Source organism: Planococcus citri, chromosome 1 (assembly GCF_950023065.1).
Source record: "Planococcus citri chromosome 1, ihPlaCitr1.1, whole genome shotgun sequence".
NCBI lineage: Eukaryota > Metazoa > Arthropoda > Insecta > Hemiptera > Pseudococcidae > Planococcus > Planococcus citri.
Window position 1 is genome coordinate 27,715,010 of NC_088677.1, and position 17,088 is coordinate 27,732,097.

The 17,088-nt window shown below is 33.2% G+C and overlaps 1 protein-coding gene across 1 annotated transcript; it reads left to right on the forward strand.

Moving 5' to 3' along the window:
• Positions 1-190: 190 nt before the first annotated feature.
• Positions 191-16,518, forward strand: LOC135831167 (cAMP-dependent protein kinase catalytic subunit 1-like). Its single transcript, XM_065343460.1, has one exon. The coding sequence runs from the start codon at positions 658-660 to the stop codon at positions 1,738-1,740; it is 1,083 nt and encodes a 360-aa protein (XP_065199532.1). The 5' UTR covers positions 191-657; the 3' UTR covers positions 1,741-16,518.
• The last annotated feature ends 570 nt before the right edge of the window (positions 16,519-17,088 follow it).

A 17,088-nucleotide genomic window follows, 5' to 3' on the forward strand; every position in this document is an offset into this window, starting at 1 on the left:
GTTTACTCTATTTTACTTCCCGGCACGGAATTGGAGCGCTAGTAGCGTTTTTCAAAGAAAAACGTGACGTCACGGGATGAAATTATTTTTCAACCAATCAGCGTCGAGTATTCGAACGTGACGTAGAAAACATGGCGGAAGTTGGTGGCAGTCTACGAATAGTTGATCTGTGATATTTACGTTTGTGAAAAATTTACTCGGCGGTCTAGGATATTCTAGTCTTTGCGTTTCATTATCAAAGTTGCAAACCCCAGCAACAGCATTGAAGTGCAACGTGAACAAGATACTATGAAGAACAAGCCACTGCTTGTTGAAAGCGGGTTTAGAAAGTTAAATTCTCGATATATTCGCGAAAAGTGAACAATTTGGTTAAACGAATCGAAAAATAGTTAATCGTTCGATCGAAGTGATGATAAATTCGAAGTATTGATTTCGCAACGCGATTACGACTCGGAATTTTGAATATCGCTGGTGTCGAAATTGGAACATAAATTGTACACAACAACAACGGGGAAATCGAAATCGGCCGTAACCAGGTAATTGGCGAAAAAATTGATTATAATTTTTGTAAACTCGATATTTACACCGGTCGTCCAAAGTCGTGCAGTAAATGACTAGTTAAATGCTACGTTCGAATCTGATGTTGAGCAATCGTCAATGGATCGAACGGTGGCCTCCAGTTCTTCGTCGCACAGTAGTAGACAGAGTATCGCCAGTGATATGAAGGCATTTCTGCGCAAAGCTAAAAAGAAATTCGAAGAGAAATGGTCTAGAAATATTTCGCCCAAGGTGGCCACCACCGATGATTTCAAATCAATCAAAACCGTAGGCACGGGGCACTTCGGCCGAGTGGTATTCGCCCAGCATAGACCGTCGAAAAGGTATTACGCTCTGAAGATCTTAGAGAAGGGCAAAGTGATCGACTCGAATCAATTGCAGCATGTGAAAAACGAAAAGAAAATATTACAATGCGTCCATTTCCCATTTTTGGTCACGTTGAAGTATAATTTCAAAGATAACTGTAATCTGTACATGGCTCTGGATTTCGTACCAGGTGGCGAAATGTTCTCGCATTTGCAGCATTTTAGAAGATTCAACGAAAACATGGCTCGTTTTTATACCTCGCAAGTAGTCCTATCGTTCGAATACCTCCATCATCTCGGCATCATATACCGAGACCTGAAACCAGAAAACTTACTGCTTGATTCCAAAGGATACCTGAAAATCACCGACTTCGGATTCGCCAAGAAGATCGATAATCGTCGCACGTGGACTAGATGCGGCACCACCGAATACCTGGCCCCGGAAGTGGTCCTACGCAAAGGATACAGCTACTCGGTCGACTGGTGGACGGTTGGTATCCTCATGTACGAAATGACCAACGGACAGCCACCCTTCAAAGATAAAAAACCAGAAGACGTCTACACCAAAATCATCGCCGGCAAAATAACTTATCCAGCTCATATGAGTCGACAGCTTCGAAGTATAATATCAGAATTTCTTAAAATCGATGTTACCAAACGTCTCGGAAGTAGACCGACTGGCGGCGTCGAGGATGTCAAAAAACATCCCTTTTTTGTAAACATTAATTGGATGGCCATGCTGCAGAAAAAATACCCTGCTCCGATCGTACCTCCTCTGAATGGACCAACGGATACGAGTAACTTTCCCGATTACGAAGAGCTTCCAATACTGCGTTCGCCCAACGAATTATTTAGCACGGAATTCGAAGATTTTTGATGTCGATCGAGTCGTAATGCTGTGATTTTTTTTTGTTCTTTAGTTTTTGTTTTGTATTTTATCTCGTTTCTCTCTCCTTATTCAATGAGAGAGGAATGTAATCGTTTGAGCATCTCGTGTGCTACTTTTTTTTTGTTACGGGGGTTGAAATTTTTTCTCGCATTTGAAGAGGCGAAACGTTAGAAAATTTCTTGTCAGGGTTATCGCACTTAACGAGCTTTTCATCCGTATTCCCTTCTCGTCTCATCATAACCTATTGATGTACGAAAATACTCAACCGTTTTGCAATTTAAATGTGAATCGAAGACTGTTACGAAATTTTTTTTTTCCTTTTTTAAATTCTTCGTCGAATTTATATCTAGTTCTACGTATATAGGGCTACCGATCAATTACATACTAAAACCAAATTTTTCCCCATATTTTTTGAGAGATTTTGATTTTTTTTTTGATTATGTAGAGCTTGCAAATGAAAATTTACTGTGATTATTGACCTTATAATATTTTTGTTCGTGATTTTTTCCCCCTCGTGCTGTTTTTAAATGGTAAATGTTCAAAGTACTCGGTACCTTTTGACAGCGTATTGTATTTTCTACTATTCATACAAGACTGTTGTACTTTCATCGAGAATGAAAGGCGACCCGTATAAGTTTCCATTTCTATTATCAATGGAATAGAGTTTATTGACGTATGAATTTAGCAATTTATGAATCGAATTTACCTACGATATATAATACATATTATACTAGAAGTAGGTACTCGAAACAACATTTTTTTTCCAGAGTTAAATCGTACCTAGTTAATCTTAAACGTCGTATTCCGTCGAATACGTAATGTTGTGAATTGTGATACTGTTGAACTGCTATGTTATTATTATTTTTTCCTCTTATTTTTTCCCCCATTTCATATACATACGACGTGATAATACTTTGTTAAATTTCTTGTAATTCGTTTCTCGTAGAACATTTTTCATCGAATACCCCGCGCGATAAAATACATCCAAGTTTAAAAGCTCGCACGATAAAGTGAAAAATTTTCATTAATTGCCCGGTTTCATTTTTAACCGACTGAAAAAAAAACTAAAAATGTGATTCAAGACGAATGTGTAGTTGTGTACATTCTTAGGGTAGCCAACCTTTCACATCTTTAAGGAAATGTGCGTTGTTTTTTCTTAATTAACACCGTGATCTAATTAAATAGGTGACACTACACATATTATAGAATCTAATTACCAAAAAAATTCACTTCACATTTATACGGGTCAAGGCAGTTGTAATTGCTAACTTTTTTTTTCATTTTGTTTTTCGTCTGGCTGTGTCTCTGTCTATAAGTATATGGAATTCACTACATATGTATTTACTTCTCAGCTGGCTCTATAGTAAGTACATATGAGGTTGAATTTCGGTGGTATTTTTCGTTCTTTGTTTGATTTGGTGTTTATAGTAGTACGCGGCGGCGTTACTCGCGGCTCGAATCTAATTTACAATTTACATTAAAAATTTGTTGACCTTTGTAAATGGATAATGAAACGGAAGTATTCGTTAATTTTTCTCGATTACGTGGTATAAGTCATTCTTTCTTCTGCAGTGTGGTGTACAATGTGTTGAAATCGCGAGTATTTCCACGTTAACTTACGAAATATGTACTGTATGTGTGCTGTAGAGAGCATGGTGGGGATTTAATTATCGTGTGGGATTCGAAGAAATAATATTATTATTTTTTCGCCATGTTTTCGAATTCGAATTGCGTCGATTTGCGACGAAAGTTTTTGTCGAGTTGTTTTCGTGTGATTTTCGTTTTAGAAGCGATGGGTTTTGTTTGGCAGTTTCAAGATGTGATTTTGAGCTCGAGATTGGTGTTTTTTTGCAAAGGGTTGAGTTGAAGCTCCGGATTGGAGTCGTGTTGAGTGATTTTGTTAAGGAAATGTGAGATTCTCGATGGAGAAGTGTCGAAGGTACGTTGAGTTTTTGATGTTTGGGTTCCTTTTGGTGTCCTAGTTCTAATCTTTGATCGTTTGAATACCCTTTGAATGTAGGTAGTTCAACTGTTGACCTTTAGATTGTGGAACGTTTTTTGGGTTTTTTTTTTTTTTTTTTTTTTTTTTGGTCGAATGTGAATTTGAACGCAAAAAGATACAAATGCAACTTTTTTTGGTAACATTTTAATTTGAAGAGCGAGATGCATGATGAATTTCTAACAACGTTTACTCTATTCAGGTGAAGTTACTTATGGGGGCTAAATACACTTCGCAAAAGAAGTTGCTAAATTATTAAATTCAACAGGTGTTTGGTTAAATAGCTTAGAAAGAAGTGTAAAGTTTTGTTTTAAACCGCCAAAAATCAGAATTTGTATGTAAATAATTTTCCACAAATTATACATTTTTCAAAACATCTGCCAAATTAAACTGTGGAACATTCTGTCTACGAATTTTGAAAAAACGGTTGATTTTGTCTGTTTTTCTTCCCAAATGATAAGTGTTGGTGCAGTTGAAAATGGGGTCATTTATCGAGAATTTGAAGCGTTTAATTTTTAACATTTTTTTGGTGGAGGGGAGGGGTATTGTAATCAAAGCATGTCTCAGTTCAGTGTCTTCGTGACAAAAAATTTAATTTTGGTTAATGGGTATCGTGAATGAATATTTTCAAGTAGTCATTTTACAAATGAATGAAATTTATTTTTAAAGTGGATGGCTTTCATAAGGTTTAAATAATATCTGTGGCTTTGAATTGGAAAAAAAATTGAAAATCTCTAAAACAGACCCCCCCCTCCCTGTCACTTCTAGAAAATCCGTCATTCTAATTCGGCCAGCTTTTGGGGAAAACTATAAATCCTACAAAGTGATAGAAAATTGAAAAAAAATTGAAAATCTCAAAAATAGACCCCCCCTCCCTGTCACTTCTAGAAAATCCGTCATTCTAATTCGGCCAGCTTTTGGGGAAAACTATAAATCCTACAAAGTGATAGAAAATTGAAAAAAATTGAAAATCTCAAAAATAGACCCCCCCCCTCTGTCACTTCTAGAAAATCCGTCATTCTAATTCGGCCAGCTTTTGGGGAAAACTATAAATCCTACAAAGTGATAGAAAATTGAAATAATTTTAATTACAATAATTCTAGTTCCAGTTCCAGTTTTTTTTTTCAGTTCCATGCATTTTTTTAGGTCTATTTTTTCATAAGTCCATTTCTACTTCAAATTTAAGAATATTTGAGCATTTACTCTCTTGATCAAATTATTTGGGTGTGGGATAAAATCATGATACGGTCTTGTTAGATCAATGGAAGTAAACTTCACAAGTCAACGCAAAAATTTGATACCGGGTGATCGAAAAATGGCGAGCACTGCATTACTGTTGAGTGAGATTTTGTAACACCCAGTATTAAGCTATCGTTTGCTTCTGCATTCAAAATTGCTAACCAAAATTGAAAGCTTGGGAGATATTTATAAAATTTATTGACCACCCTGTAAAATTGAAAAATACATTTTTGGAAGAAAATTAAAAAAGAGTTTGTTCCTGTTGTGATTATATTTTCAGTTCAACTGTTTTTGTTTTGTTTTTGGTTCTAGCTTCAATTATTTAGTAATGAAAATTTAAAACTGAGACTGTGATCTGAGCGAAAAAAATTGAAACTAAAAGCCAAAAAACTGAAACTGAAATGTCAAAAATAAAAAATCCAAAACTGGGAATGAAACAAAAAATCGAAAACGTTTAGTTTCTTCTTTAGGTAAATGAAAATTGTTTTCAAAAAAAAATAATAATAATAAAAAATTGAAAATAAAAACATACTGAAACTGAATCTGAAAAGATGAGAATCACTGAAAATTGCAGTTTTCTATCTTTGTCGAAGTTTCTCTCTTAATTCCCATTCTAGCCAGTTTTCAATGATGAAAAACTGAAACTGAAACTGAGAATTAGAAAAAAGCGAAACTAAAAGCGAAAAACTTGAACAAAAACGTTTTTTCAGCTCCCAATAGTTTTTTTCTCATATTCGTATCAATTCTTCAAACTTCATCTTGATCTTGACTCTTGAGAACCTTTTTTTTTTCATGTGGATCATACGTTTTAATAATTATTTGTTCAATTTTTTTTGAATTTTCGTCTATTAGGAAACTGGAAACTCGAAATTTAAATTGGAAGCTGTCAGAAGAAAATTAATTTCCCATCACTGTCGAATTTTTTCTCTCGATTGGAATTCTGAAATAAGATTTCTTCAATAGTTGTTGAAAACTCGTTGAAAAATCATTTTTTCTCGAATTCATTGTTTAACGTAGTAAAAAAAAATGATTAAATTCAGGGTGTCCACAAGCTTGGAAAACCTGAAAAAGTTAGGGAATTTGGTCAGTCTGGAAAAGCCAGGAAAAATACAGGGAATTTCGTAATTTTCACGCAAAATCCCTGCAATTTTGAAAAAACGATCAATTGAAAATTTTGGATAAAAACCTGTCATGAAGGAAAACATTATTTTTTACTTCTCGAAGCTTTTGCCCGAGCGAACAAAATGAAAATTTCTAGATAATAAAATCAAGTTTTAAATCCAAAAAATTAACTCCTCACAAAAAAAAACATCGTTTTTATGCATCTTGAAACACAAATTTACAAGAGTTTTCGCCCTCGCTTGGGCCTGTTCTGTTTTATTTTTCAAAATCAGTTTCCTTAAAAAAAATAATTCAAATTCCAAAATTTTAAAGTCAAAAAAGAACTACTCGTCCTCGCATAAAAACATCTCGTTTTTATGCCTCTCGAAATGCAAATTTTCAGAAACTCTCGCCCTCGCGTCCCTCGAGCCTGTTCTCTTTTTTTTCAAAAGTAACTTCCTTCAAAACAACATCATTCCAATTCTAAAATTTGAAAAAACCAAAAAGAAACTCCTCGTATTAAAAACCCCTTGTTTTTGGGCATCTCGAAATGAAAATTTTCAAAAGCTCTCGCCCTCGCTTCGCTCGGGCCAATTTGTTTCTCGTTTTATAAAATAAACAAATCTCACATTTTGTGGCCTCCAAAAATCCAAAAAAAAGAAAAATTTTTATAAGTCATATGAATATTGTATCAATTGGCCAAAATTAATGTTAATTAAAGTTTAGCGTTTTTTTTTTTTTTTTTATCCGAAGAAGTATCCAGTTCGAAGAGAAACTTATGAAAAAAATTACACCCCCCCCCCCCCCAAAACAGTTTCTTCCTTAATTAAAGTATGGGATAAGTAAAAGTATAGAAACTTGGAAAAAATGGTCTGGAAAACCTGCAAGAGTCAGGAAAAATGACTTGCCAAAACTTGTGGACACCCTGAAATTTTATTTCATGTCAAAAATGACCTGGTATGTGAAAAATACTCCCAAAAGTTTAGACAAACTTGTTTCAAGAGAGGAGGGGCCTAGAAAAATACTTTTAAATTAATAAAAGTGCATTTACCATGTGAAGAGGGAGAGGAAAAGGGTAAAATCCGCGAAATTCTGAGCCTAAAATCCTGCAAATGGTCCATGAAAGTCACCCATTATTTATTTTTTTTTTTTTTCGAAAGTCCTTTTTTTTGGTTGGGAGATTTATTAGACGAGAAACAAAACTTGAAAGATATTTTGATCTGATGAGGTTCAGATCTAATCTGATTAGGATCTAATTGGATCCGGGGAATGACCAGATCTGATCCAAGTCCGATCAAATCTAGTCAGATCCAATCAAATTGGATCCATAGAAAGTCCGGATCTGATCAGATCCAATCGTTTTCCGCTCAAAAATGTTCGACTGAAATCCACTACCTATACTATTTGAACAAATTGATTTTTTTTTTTGATTGCAAAAACCCAACTTTTGGAAAAATCCAAAGATACGATCGATTTTTCTGAAAAATTTAGTTTTTGAGATGTTTTTATCAAAAATTTGTAAGTTGGGCAATTTTTTAAATTTTTGAACCTTGACCTAAAAATTGTAATTCAGATTATTTTTTTTGTTTAGTAATCAGCCCATATTTTAAAAAATTTACTGCTCGAATTGTTTCTATTTCTCAATATTTCAACATGACAGTTTAATTTTTTTGAAAATGAAAATTTGAGATGGATTATTTCAAAAATTGTATCTTGATAGTTCCCCTGCCACTAACGATGATGGTCGAGTGATTTCAAATATTCTATGCGATGAAAATTTGCATTTTTCTTACCCAGCGAGTGGAAGCCGTGGACTGTAATTTTTTTTAATGTTTTGGAATACTCATACTTTTCAATTTAGTGTACCCTTGAATTGTCCCAAAAATGATTTTTTCGTCAGACCTCTTTTCCTTCTGCATTCTTATGTTTTTTTTACGATACAGAAACAGCTGAATAATTTGCAGATTTTTCAGTTTGAAATGAAGTAAAAAGCGATAAATTTTTATCGAATTTGTTTATCTGAGATTCGACAGCTACATCTGCGGCAAAATAATGAACTATAGTTTTTTGAGAATTCAGTAAGATTGAGATTATTTTTAAGGACACCAAAAAGAATTCATTCATTCGTTAAAATTCATCTACCCGGAATACCTATACCTATCACTTTGCAAAACACCAATGTACGTTGTTCTCTTCGACTGATTTTTACCCATTTTTTCCACTTACTCACGTTTTATCACCCAAGTTTTTTTTTTACATGACGTCATTTCATTTTGAGAGAAAATTATCGAACCGAAATGATGACGAATCATTCGCATTTTTTTCCCGAAACCATCATTTTTATTTCACGTACGCCAACGACTTCGGCTGACTGTCTGATTGTGACTACCTCATACCTCTACCTGTGGCTGTATTAAGCGTTGAATTTCTAAATATCGTAAGTTACTTGCAGAGCGTTTCTCGAATCGAACCTAATGTCGGAATTTTTCTCTTAATTACGAAACTTTGATCTCGATTGTTGAATATTTCTAAATTTAGCTACGTAACCTTGCTGCCGAGCTGTCGATGATTAAATTCAACGACATCGACAGCTTTTTATCGTCATTTATCACCCATTGAAAAGTTTTTACACTTGCTCGCGGTTCAATATTCCAGTTCCAGAATTAATACCCGATTCGATTTATTTTACCCTCCCATCTCCGATCTCGTTCTCGAGTTGGGCTGCTACGATTTCGATATTGTGTCGTGTCATTTTAGCGACGATGAATTTTTTTAATTGTATCGAAGGAGTTGTCTACATTGTGTAGAAATGTTCGACTCGTACGTTAGAGAAACCGAGATAAAGTTGGTGGTTTGTTTTGCGGTAGGTCAATTGTCTGTATCGAAGAAATTTTTTTTAGGAAAAAAAACGAGGAAAAAACATTGTATTAATCGATACAGCAATGTTGAAAAAGTTGAAAAATATGTGGGGTAGATAATTCTGCTTATCTTTCAATTCTCCATAGACTCATTTAAGCAGATAATATGTATCATCTTGTTTCGAACGTTTGTCAAACCATTATTCCAGCTTGAGCTATTTTAGTAAACCTGTATTTTCGATTGCGGATATTTTTTCTCAAATTTTCACGAATATACAATTCAGTCGATTAATCTTATGAATATCCGCTGGTCCGGACAATTTTTACGTCCACGCAAAGACACATACAGAGAAAGAAATCCAAACGAAGAACCAATGATGAGTGGTGAATGGTAACATTTGGCCAAATATACACTCTTTGGTACACATTTGTGGTATTTCTGCTGGCTGCGGATGCGATGGCGATGATGATCGTCGTCGTCGTCGTCGAGTACCTGCCCAGCTGCATTATACGAGTACGTTTCTTGAGTCTCGAGCCAAATCACATTGTATATCTTTAGTGTGATTTTTTGCTGCTTCTTGTTCTCCTCCTCCTCCTCCTGCTGCTCCTCGCTCTTCTCGATTTGACACAATTTTTTCTACGCGAAGTTATTCCACTGACCTCGTAGCTCTTTTACTGGAACGTCGTAATATCGTTGAAAACGAATTTATAACCGATGCTTAATGAGAAAAATTCGTTCGATTGTTCGCGTATCGATCATTTTTTTCTCTTTCTTTTTAATCGATGAAAATAAAACGAAGAGTTATTTCTAAACTAGATTTACACTTATGCCTATATGTACGTAGATAAGGTTGGTTATCCCTTTTTTTTTCTTCTTCGTATCTTTCATTGATTAGTAAGCAAACGAAATATTATTTAACACGTTTTTTTTTCTTCTTCTAATATTTTGGTCGAGTTTATTTATTTATTTTTCACATATCAACGGATTTATCGTTCTTCATATTTAAAAGCACCTTTTTTATTTTTTAAGATTGAAAAATTGTATAGTACAAAGTTTTCTTTTCTTTTCTTTTCTTTTTTGTTGCGAATACTCTAAGGATATATAATAATAGGAATATTTTTGTGCATATACCACCTGATTTTTTTTTTTTTTAGATGAAAACGACAGGGTAATTTATATACAACGTGTAAACCACGCTTTAGCGAAATGTTAACTATAACGTGTTATTTTTTTTTTCTTCTTTCGTGTGTAATTATTTTGTTAATACTTTTGATTACTTCGTTTTGTATGTGTACATATTGAAGATAATTTACAAGCTGTTATATATTTAGAAATTGTTTTTAGGTTAATTTTTTTTTCCAAAGTTGTTATTGTTTGGCGTTTTTTTTCCTGAGTCGGCTCCTAGTATATTGATAATACCTATACCAGCTATTCTCGAACAATATAGATGTATTTAGTATAAATGACTTGGCGGAGCGCACAATGCCTCTTCGCGGGTTATTGTTCGAAACATAAAATAATGATTAACACTCGTGCTCGAAACGCGAACGAATTAAGTCGAGATATAGGCTGTGCTTTTCCGGATGTTGATAACAGATCGAGATTATAGATAATTTTGAAAAATTGTATTAATTTATAGAACCGTGTGTATTGTGTAGGTATGAATTATTATGAGTAAGTGAGAAAGGTTTTCGGTGGGGGGGGGGGTGGATTTTTTTAAAAACTGAAGTGCTTGATTAGGTTGTGAAATGAAAGTTTTTTTTCTTCTTGATTAATTGTATTATGGCGAATTTTTTTACGATATTTTAGAGGAAATGGCACTGATTAAGAAACCGAGTGACTAATTTGTTATCAGATATGCGTGAAAGGGAGTGAAATGTAATCAGCTGACCTGCCTCTGCCTATTCCATTCCATGTCAAATCATCGAAGTAAAAATGAAGTCGAGAACTATGGTTTTGTTAAGTTTTTTTGTATGTACAAGTTCCTTTCGATGGGCTGATGAAGTTATCACCATTATCATCATGTCATTTTGGTCCGTTTTGGGGTTCAGAGGGAGGTAAAGTCCAAACTTTGAAGGCTCATAAGATTAGTGAACTTTGAGCAAAACTATTCACCTGATTATTCAGAATCAGTTGCAGTGATTAAAATTTAAGCAGATCGAAATTGAATTTTGAGAGTGAAAGATCAACTTTTCATGTCGAATAAAAACATGAAAATTTACCATTCAAATATTGCGAAAAAATTGAAACCGAGGTCGCTTTTTACCCCCTTTTTAACACGTTGATTTTCGAAGCAGAATTTGTGCCTCCAGTGGGGTGAGGGGGTGTATAAGTGCTCCCAATTTTGATTAAAACTCGAGGACAAAATTTAGACCAAAGTATCACATTTATTAATTTCTAAGATGTCAATTTCGAATACAGACTATTTTACAATCTAATCCCTCCCTCTCCTATCTAGACCCCCCCCCACACACAAAAAAACCTGAAAATTACGAGAGTTCGATGATCTACATATTTTTGTAAATACGACCCTTCAGTGCCCCACCAGGTTCCTCAATAATGAAAAAAAAAAAAATGAAAAAATAATGATAATATTTGATTCATAATTTCTTTTTTTCGTCCTTTCGAGGGCTGAAAATTTGAGTGGAATGTAAGACCCAACTGGAAATTTTTAAAAATAAGATTTAATTTCGAAACCCTTCTTAACATTTTTTTTTCTTAAAGTGAAATTTGAAGCGTAAGTGAAAGTTGGACTGTTTTAATATTCATTTTATGCATTTTTTTTTCAATTTTGTAACGAAATTTTCATATTTTGAAAAACATTTTGGCATGTTCATTTTTTCCAATTTTTGAAAAATAATTCGTTTGTATTTTTTAATAAAAATACATCGGAGTGAATAATTTTTAAATATTTCTCATCTGGTGCTAAACATTCCTAAAGTCCTGCTTTTGTTTTTTTTTTTCAATTGAACATTAAATTTTGCAGTTCGTATCCCAATTTTGAAAAATTTTATTACGAAATCCTGAATTTGCCAACTCGCAACTGTAAAATTCAAAATTTACCAACATTTCAGAAATTCTCGTTTTGCTCAAGGAGAATCACACACATTTGAAACATTTTCTAATAACATTTCGGCTCTCGTTTCTCGTTTGAACAAAAACACATTTATTTTCTTTCCTCTGTTATAAGTTCATATTTTTCAAAGCATAAAATTGCAGTTTTAAAAATAAATCCTTTGAAAAAGTATTATAGAAGCGTTTGTTTTAATGTTCTAAACCGTAAATTTTACAAAAATTTGATGTCTCGCGTCTCTCGAACAGAAACATGGCCCCTTCCTCTTTTTCAAAGGTAATTTTCGAAGAATTAAGATGCATTTTTTTTCTGTTTAGAACAAATAGTAGGTTGAAAAGCTATGATGAAAATTTCATTAAATACTCTAAAAAAAAATTAAACATTTGAAAAACGAAAAATTAGGATGGTAAACGTTTTGTTGACACTCCCCCGCCCCCTCCCCCCTCTCCAAAGAAATACTGAAAATTGAAATGGAACTTTAATTTTCGTTAGAATTATTTAAAAAATGAAGTCTTTTTTGGAAAAAAGTATTCGTATTCTGATTGTGAAAAATTTCATGCTTCACAATCTTATTTTTTCCGTTAGACCCTTTGGTTTTCTAAAAAAAAAAAACAATTAATTTTTGGCAATTTAAGGTGCTACAAAAGATATGAAAAGAACCAAAATTGAAGAACATAAAATTTTTCATCTGTAGAGTGTGATTTTTTTTAATAAGTAGATATTTTTTATTCTTGAGATACACCTTCACATATTTGAGCAAAAATTGCAGAGAAGTTGACTTTAGTGTATTACAAATTTCAACAACAAAATTTTAATGGTACAAAAAATGAAATTTTTACAAAATAACGTAACTAGAAAAAATCCCCATTGTCCTGAAAATTTTTTTGAGATCACTTTGATTAAAAAATCTATGCTTTGAAAAAAATTTACTGTTCAAAATTTTTTTTAACACGATTAATTCATCATCAAAAAATTAGGTATTTATTCAATTTTTATTGTAATTTTGGCGCGAATCGCAGAAATTTTGAAAGTCAGTATTTTGAAAAAAATATGTTCAGATTAGAAAAATATTCGGAGCTCACTGGTTGAAAATGAAGCCCTTCAAATTGTCGGTTAGGATTAATGTCCCGTGAAATGATTGTAAAAAAATTTCGTGATTCAGTTGGTCATAATTCAATTATTATTCCCTCCCCACCCTCATTTTCCCAAGTTTCTACATCAGATGTGTCAAAATTTCAATTTATTTTTATGGGAAAAGGTTTACCTGCTGTTTGATTTCCTATTCAAGTTGCACTGTAGGTCATCGAGGTCATCAAAGTCATCAAAAAGTCATCTTTTTGGCCAGAAATTGAACATAATTCCAAAAATTGACCAAGGATTCTGGAAATTGAATGATAATCGTTCAAAATGCAGAAATTATTTATATAAATTATAGTTGAATTAATTTCCCAGTTATGAAAATGGTGAATAAATTAGCATAATTAATGTTGCGAAAATTGCTTGCAAATTTTTTGAAATGCATAAAAATTGTTTAAATTGGCTAAAAATTGATGAAATATTGTAAAAAATTGGCAATATGCCGAAAAATTACGAAAAGTAGGTCAATTATCGAAATGAAGCGAAATCGAGAAAAAAATCACATAAAGAATAACAAAAATCTTGGGTAAAATTCTCTCATCACTTGAAAATCACCAAAAATTGATAGAATTTCAATAACGACTGATAATAGCGTTACCAACTCAAAAAATGTGAAAAATTTTGACACGATGGAATTTTTTCATTATTTTTTCACTGATCACTGATCAGTACGAAAAATGCTGCAAAAATCACCCATCAAAGTTGAATTTGAAACCTACTACGTATAGCTTTAAAAAAGGTTCGTCCAAAAGTAAAATTTCAGTCATCCAAAGGTCATCGTTTTTCTTTCTTTTTTTTTTGCTACATTCGTATAATTTAATAATCTCTTTTCATGTTTCACATTTTTTTCCTTCTTTTTTTTCATACCCCTCTGTCAACAAAAACACCAGTACAGTATTCTCTTCTTTTCATATTCATTTGTTTTTATTTCGGTTTCAAAGCAACATTTGCTGTGACAATGTTGAATAGGTTTCGTTTCTTTTCTTTTATCGTGTTTCTCTGTACACAATACTGTTTTGAAACCAGTGATGAGCACGAGTTTTATCGAAATGAAAAAGTATCTACTTCTCGAGAACGTGTGTCTGTGTATGTGTAGTGTGTACTACATACATCAATTGTGTAGCTGGAGTGAATTTTATCTTGGTCTTACCCCCTGTTTCGAATATGTGGCAACATGGCAGGTGCGAAACTTCCGGTGCGGTGCAGTGTAGCTGTTAAGTTTTTATATTATACTGCAACTGAGACGATTATACATTGTATATATACGTACATATACGACTCGTAATCTTGTTTCGTTTTCGGTTACTGTAAAAAAACGTTGACGAATGTTGCCAATTATGACGGTTGGAATTTGAATGAATTTGTGAAATGAAATTTTCCAGTATTTATGTGAAATCATTTCCCGCTAAAATGTTTCAAGGTGAACAAATACTTGTGGTTTTTTTTCATTCTGTATTCCTTTACCTTCACCCTTTGATCTGTTTTTCCAACAGGGCACATGTTTATCGTGGTTGTCCCCTAATTTGAATTCGTGAGTCGTGACAAGGTATGCCAGGTGCGAAACTTACAGTCTGGTGGCTACTTCGAGGCTTTTATTGTTTGTGTGAAAGGGTGGAGAGTTGGACGAATCCTTATGTGTTACGATTCGAAATTATTTTTACCTTTAGATCCCCCTATTCAGTCCTCCTCCTCCACAATCCATAACTGCAATAAAGGGCATTCACCTTTCAACAAAAAAAAGAATGAAAATATGGTTTCCTAATTTTTGGGATTTTTTTCTTCAAAATTTAATGTACTCGATTATTGTGCTTTTATTCGGAATATTAAAATTTTTAAATCAAAAAATTATTTCAAATTTTAGTTGTAAAAAATATCCAAATTGCCTGACGATTATCTCGATCTGTTCTCAACCATCTGCTGTAGTAAAAAATACCCAAACGTAGGGGCTCAAGTTCCCACGTATTATACGTTTGAAAATACAAATTATGAAATTCTTCGACTAGTTGCTCGGGCACGTGTGTTAAAAATTCATCGAACCCGTATCATTCTTTAAAGTCATTCGATTATTCGTATCGATATTATTTCTAATATTCTAATCACGTGTGTGATAAGAGCGAAATAAATATCGCGTCTCGTGCCTTATTTCCAGAAAAAATAAACGTAATGTTTATAAAAAATTATACGCTTCTGAAAGAGCTTAAAAACTGAGGCAAAAAACGCCATACAATAATAAACATCGCATCGTCGTGTACATTTCATAGTTCACTTTTCATATTTTCTCATCAACTGTGTAGAATGTTACCGCAAAACACGAACGAGCTTATATTTTTTAATTATTAATTTTTCTCTTTTTTTTTTTTTTTTTAATTTTCTCATATTTTTATCAACACCTTCCCGCACGTCATCACGATACGAATAGTGATTATTAGTAGTAGTAGCAGTAGGTAGAGAACCCGTATTTCGAAAACATCCCGTATTCGTCAGTTTCTAGTCAGTTTCACTAGTTCGTATGTCTTAGCCAAATTTTTCGTATCAATAGCAACGTCCAAAGAATAATTTAGTAGATTTCGACTTCAATTTTTTTTTCTCTGTTCATCGTCGTCGTATTACTGTGATGTTATTTTCGAAATTAATAAATATATACGTATTCGCGAGAAACGGATCGGGTCAAGTTATCGCTAGGGTTTCGTGATCACGTGTGATGTCCTTATTCCCTAGCCCCCACCCCCACCCCTCGCCCTTCACACCTACAACGATGGTGAAATCACATACATACAAGGTGTACCTCACATACATATAAACCTAACCTAATAATGACGCCATCGTGTATAAAAAATTCACCTATCACGTCATCGTTTTGTAAATTGACTACGGATAAAACTAGGTATATATTTTGTATGTAATTATTTATTTTTGTAAATATACCGCGACTAACTTTGTAATGTAATAAGAACGCTGCAAAACGATTTATTTTTTAGGTATTAATGGTATAGTTTTAAGAAAACGTACTGTGATATTGTGATGTATTCTGTAAACATCTCGTATATAAATATTGTACAGGTTTTTGCCCCCCCCCCCCCTCCTCCTCCTCCTCCTCCCCTGCCCCCTTCCACTTTCTTTTTGTTTCGTATATTATTAATAATTATTATTTTCCTTCTTCGGTCGTCTTAATATTCGCGTATGTTAATTTTTCTGACTAATGATGTTGAAAAAAGTCTGCTGAATTTTATCGTATGTATCGTTAGTTGTTACCTATGATTATATGATATGTTTCAGAAATTGTTATATTTACGATTTCGTTGTTATTTGTTATAATTATTCCGTTCGCGAAATATAAACGTTGTGTATTTTTATCCTATTTTTGTTGCGGGTTTCGTTTTATTGTGTTTCTGCGTCGTCGTCGTCGTCGTCTCTCGATGGATTGATATGGTGGTGGAATTTTAAGAAATTGAGTCATTTACCTACTTGATGTGTGATATTTCAGTGGAAACCGATATTTATGTGATACTTACTCGATGGTTTTCCAATAAGTTGGTACCTATTTCGAGTGGAATGTTTCAAAAAATTTGTTTTTTCCCAATATTTTTTCTCCCTCGCCCCATCGTTGAACAATAATTAAGTGAAAAAAAGAAATTCTTTAGAAAGTTGAGGTTTCATTTACTTGAAATATCTCAAAAACGATGCCTTTCAAAAAAAAAGTATCATTCTCTACATATTTGCAGGCAATTTTTTGCTCTAAAATTTTGTTTTTTTGAATTTTTTTTTCGCAAGACCTCCAGTTTTTCCAAAAATGTGATTTTTTGACAGAATTGAAGTCCTACAAAGAAAAACAAAATTAGTGCTCCGAAATTGATTTTCTTCTTCAAGGATTCGTTTTAAAAATTTCCAATAACTTATGGAAAATTTTACCAATCAGTTGACTTGAATT

What these genes read in the sequence shown, in the direction of transcription:
- LOC135831167 (XM_065343460.1), top strand. Translation starts at nt 658, where the DNA reads ATGGATCGAACGGTGGCCTCCAGTTCTTCGTCGCACAGTAGTAGACAG.